General features: G+C 35.0%; 1 protein-coding gene across 1 annotated transcript; it reads left to right on the top strand.

The window, feature by feature from the left end:
* Nucleotides 1-907: 907 nt before the first annotated feature.
* Nucleotides 908-3,733, top strand: LOC138311071 (complement C1q tumor necrosis factor-related protein 3-like). The gene is made up of 3 exons (XM_069252509.1): nucleotides 908-1,157; nucleotides 2,369-2,650; nucleotides 3,484-3,733. The coding sequence occupies exons 1-3, from the start codon at nucleotides 971-973 to the stop codon at nucleotides 3,630-3,632; spliced, it is 618 nt and encodes a 205-aa protein (XP_069108610.1). The 5' UTR covers nucleotides 908-970; the 3' UTR covers nucleotides 3,633-3,733.
* The last annotated feature ends 391 nt before the right edge of the window (nucleotides 3,734-4,124 follow it).

The raw sequence follows: 4,124 nt of genomic DNA on the forward strand, positions 1-4,124 counted from the left end.
CATTAATTATAAAATCAAATGTTATTCGTATTGTGTCTTTTTGTGATTAAGTTACTCTTGTTAAATCTATCTGCCATACATTATGACATTTTAATTTTTCTTTAGTAATCATATGGAAACCATAACATTTGATGAATTAAGCTATGAAAATCATTCAAAAAGACAAAAATATACATGTATGATGCCTTAGGAACTGTAGTGTTAAGATTTTTGTTTTTATACTTTATGAGTGTTAAGATGAAAATATGTCCAAAGTCACTTTACTATCACTAATAACCATAATTTTGCTTCATGATGAGACCATAATATGAACTCATAATACTGCATTGCAGACGTAAATATAACGATATTTGGCATTACCGAACAAAGTTATTTTGATGCTTTTATTTTTCTGTCTAAAATTAAAACCTATGCATTGTAGGTATTGGAATTCTCAAAAAATTATTTGCGCAATTTTGTATGGCGAATAACATATAACAAGCTCTCTTTGATTGATGTAGTATGGAAATTACGGCACATATGACTTTAGCATTAGGACCGTATAACCGGTCCTTTTCGCGAAGAAAACACAAATTATGCATCCATTATGCATATAGGATGAGTACATGTGAACTTTAATAGACTGGTACACACTCTTTGTGCCTTCATATGACAGTACAGACTATTGCCAAAGCTATATTGCTACCGCACTGACAGAAGCATTCTACAAAAGACAGCGATCAGCAAACCTTAACGCTTCATTTAGGCAAATACGTTTAACCCCAACCTAAGGAAATCGTTCAACATAGGAGAGGTCTCACCTGAAGCTAGCTTTCGATTAAATAGTAGGTCCGTACAATGCGCTCTGAATTTAGTCGTTATCTTCAGGATAGCCTTTGACATATTTGTAAATGTATAATATAGATAACGTCAAGGAAGAAGAAAGACTTTGGTGAACATACGAGACTAGAATACGGTGTTATTTGTTAAAATGTGGGACATTATATTTCTAATAGTCGGTTCGTTTCTCTGTGCTTCAGGCGGGACTGACGAAAATATTCTGAGGGAATTTAAAGAGATGAAGATGGAAATGGCAAATCTGAAGAAAAGCAACGAAATAATGGCAGAGGAAATTAAAAATCTAAAAGAGTCTATGAAGCAAAAGCCCAACATATCACGTAAGTAAAGAGAGCGAATTATTTTACGAATTTGATACACTGTTTCTAAACATATTCCAGTGAATGTTTCATGTGTGACGTTTCGATGAATTGTACAATCTGTACATTGACACCTCCATCAGGCAAATGACCAGGTGGCATATGTGCATAATGGTGTAAAGGATTTACGAGTTATCTTCGAAATAAAAGTCGAAGATCGATTCTCGATGGCTTGATGATGTCAATTGCGATACTGTTGATGATACACGTAGAACACTAGTGAGTCAGTCAGGGATTATATAAACTTTCTCAAATATATGACCAGCATTAGACAAAGCGTGATGGAGTGCTTTTTAATTAATTTGGACCATATTGCAATGATTTAGCATAGTGTTATACTTGTATCATCAGTATTAGCGGAATTGACATCAAGTAATCGATGATAAATATTTGATTTCGAATACAACCCCCACAAATTGTACACATTTGACTTCTAATGTTGGCAGATCATTTTTCTGATGAAGATGACAGGGTAGATTGCGTATAAGTTATACAAACAAGGTTTTCAGCCAGCCTGAAACCGCATCTCATACTTTTTTTGGTCAAAATTTTCCTCCATCGACGTACGCCGTCCGCATTCTTAAACGTTTCCATCAAATAACTTCTTCTCAATAACTAAAAGGCCCAGGGTACTGATATCGGGCCTATAGCATGTTGTGATAACGTGCAAATAAATGACCTAGGTCTTCATTTAAGGTCACAGAAAAAAAGACTAAAATCTTTAAACGGATTCTTGTCCAGAACTACGAGTCATAGAGACATTATATCGAGTTGTTTGTATGAAAGGCTACCAAGTGTGTTAACAAAAAAATGATATTGACATTCATTATAAATATTCTGATCAGCATATTAATTCAGTGTTTTAACATATTGATTTAGCTTTCTTTTTGTTTTTTTGTGTGTGTCTGCTTTTTTCATATTTGTGTTAATCAGCAATGTAAAATATATTATGTCGAACTTAATAGTGTGAAAGCAAACCATGCTTTAACGTTTGATGTTACGTTAGCACTTTTGTGTTTGCTGTGCAATTTCATCTTTTTGTAAGAAGTAAATTTTGTCCAATTAACTTAATAGTTGTCTGTCAAAATAAGTGTTGTTCCCATTCTAAAGTAAGTTAATGTGTGTGAACGTCATCCCAAACATCATTCGTTTTACTAATATGTATATTTTAGGTTACAACCGACAGCTTCAGAACTCATTCGGAGTCGCTTTCTCTGCCGAGTTAGGTAGCGATCTACATTCGATCGCTATTGGTGCACCAATTGTGTACAGCCACGTAAATCTTAACCTTGGAAACGCCTATGACAATACAGATGGGATATTTGTCGCACCTGTGGCCGGTGTGTACTGCTTCTATTGGAATTTGTTTACAGACAGCTCAAGTGCCTTCGACTCGTCTCTGTACTCTTCCAAGGGAAGACTTGCAGATGGCTACTCACACAGTGCTAGTACAGGTAACAGAGTCTGCTAGAGGTTTTAAAAGCAGCACTTCTTTTATACTTTTATACTTGGAAGTTTGAGGTTGGCAATTGGGAGACAATTCACCCTCCTTCGACATTCCATTCCTTGATTATTTCATTGCATATCTGAAGGCTATTTCTGCGACAACGGAGGAGGAGTTAATTTGTTCCTTCAATGTGCATCAAAATAACCAAATAACGGTACATTATCGTTGGTTTTGCTGCTTTGATGTCGCTATCGGTAATCTTCAAATGAAGTCTCTGATTGGTCATCATCAGTTGTTTTTTTCCCCAGGACTGCCTTCAGTTTATCTATGAGAAAAAACAAGTGTGGATATAACGAGAGTGAAAGTAGCCCCTGATATCTCGCGTATAGGGACAATAAGGCTATATTTTTATAGCTTAAAGTGAACAGTCGGGCAAATGAAGGCTTAAGTCGGTAAAATGGTGTTATCATATGTTCGGGATAATTTCTTATAAAATAGAAAAATGAAAATTCCCATCAAAATCACTCTGCATTCGGAGAAATTAACTTAATTAATAAATTAATAGGAATCCTAAAACGTCCTTCCGGTTGGCTGTATGCATGGTGACATTTCCACGTAGCCTCGCTTTCAAGTATTTAAGCGAGTCCATTTTTAGAACTCTGCTACACGGGACTTGCCCATAATTTCAATGGTCAAAATGGATGATATGAAATAAGCAAAACATTTGGATATGTAAGGACTTTTGGAAGGCCAACGAATGTATATAGACTGATTTTACTTGCCTAACTATTCACTTTAATTATAAATCCATTAAATTTGTTGTATTTCTTATCTTAACAGGCGGTAACCTTGTAACAGCCCAGCTCGACAGAGGAGATCACGTATGGGTGAGGAAAACGGATCATTATGGAAATTACTTACACGAGAGATTCACGACATTCTCTGGTTTTCTACTGTACGAACTAGAGTCAGAGCCTGTCGTTGGGTGATTACACAAAAAGGAAACATGTGATGGGACAGCATAGGCTCATCCAATACCAAAAACGGAATGAATCATTTTAATAAAGTGATTTATAAGATAAAGTGAAAATTTGTCTCAAAGAAATTATTCTTGTGAAGTAAAATTTCGTTCAAGAAAATAGTTGAAAATTCGGGATGATGATCCACATGATACAAATATAGCATTTTGATGAGGTCGATACATGGTTATATCGACCAAAGAAAAAATATTGACCGAGGACGTAGTCCGAGGTCGATATTTTTTCTGTGGTCGATATAACCATGTATTGACCGAAATCAAAATGCTATATTTGTTTTATTATTTTTCTGGATTTTTTACATTTTGAAATGAGTGCAAATCTAAATAAGCATCGCATTGTAAATTCTGCTTTGCTATGACAGTTACAATCTTATGATTTTGTAACATGTTTAATTTAAGAACAACATACGAAAACAGTATCAATTGATGCACTTCACGCTTT

This window comes from Argopecten irradians, chromosome 16 (genome assembly GCF_041381155.1).
Source record: "Argopecten irradians isolate NY chromosome 16, Ai_NY, whole genome shotgun sequence".
Classification (NCBI taxonomy): Eukaryota; Metazoa; Mollusca; class Bivalvia; order Pectinida; family Pectinidae; genus Argopecten; species Argopecten irradians.

Coding starts and splice junctions, on each gene's coding strand:
- LOC138311071 (XM_069252509.1), top strand. CDS start 971: ATGTGGGACATTATATTTCTAATAGTCGGTTCGTTTCTCTGTGCTTCA. Junction 1,158..2,368: donor GCAAAAGCCCAACATATCAC/GTAAGTAAAGAG, acceptor TGTATATTTTAG/GTTACAACCGACAGCTTCAG. Junction 2,651..3,483: donor CTCACACAGTGCTAGTACAG/GTAACAGAGTCT, acceptor TTATCTTAACAG/GCGGTAACCTTGTAACAGCC.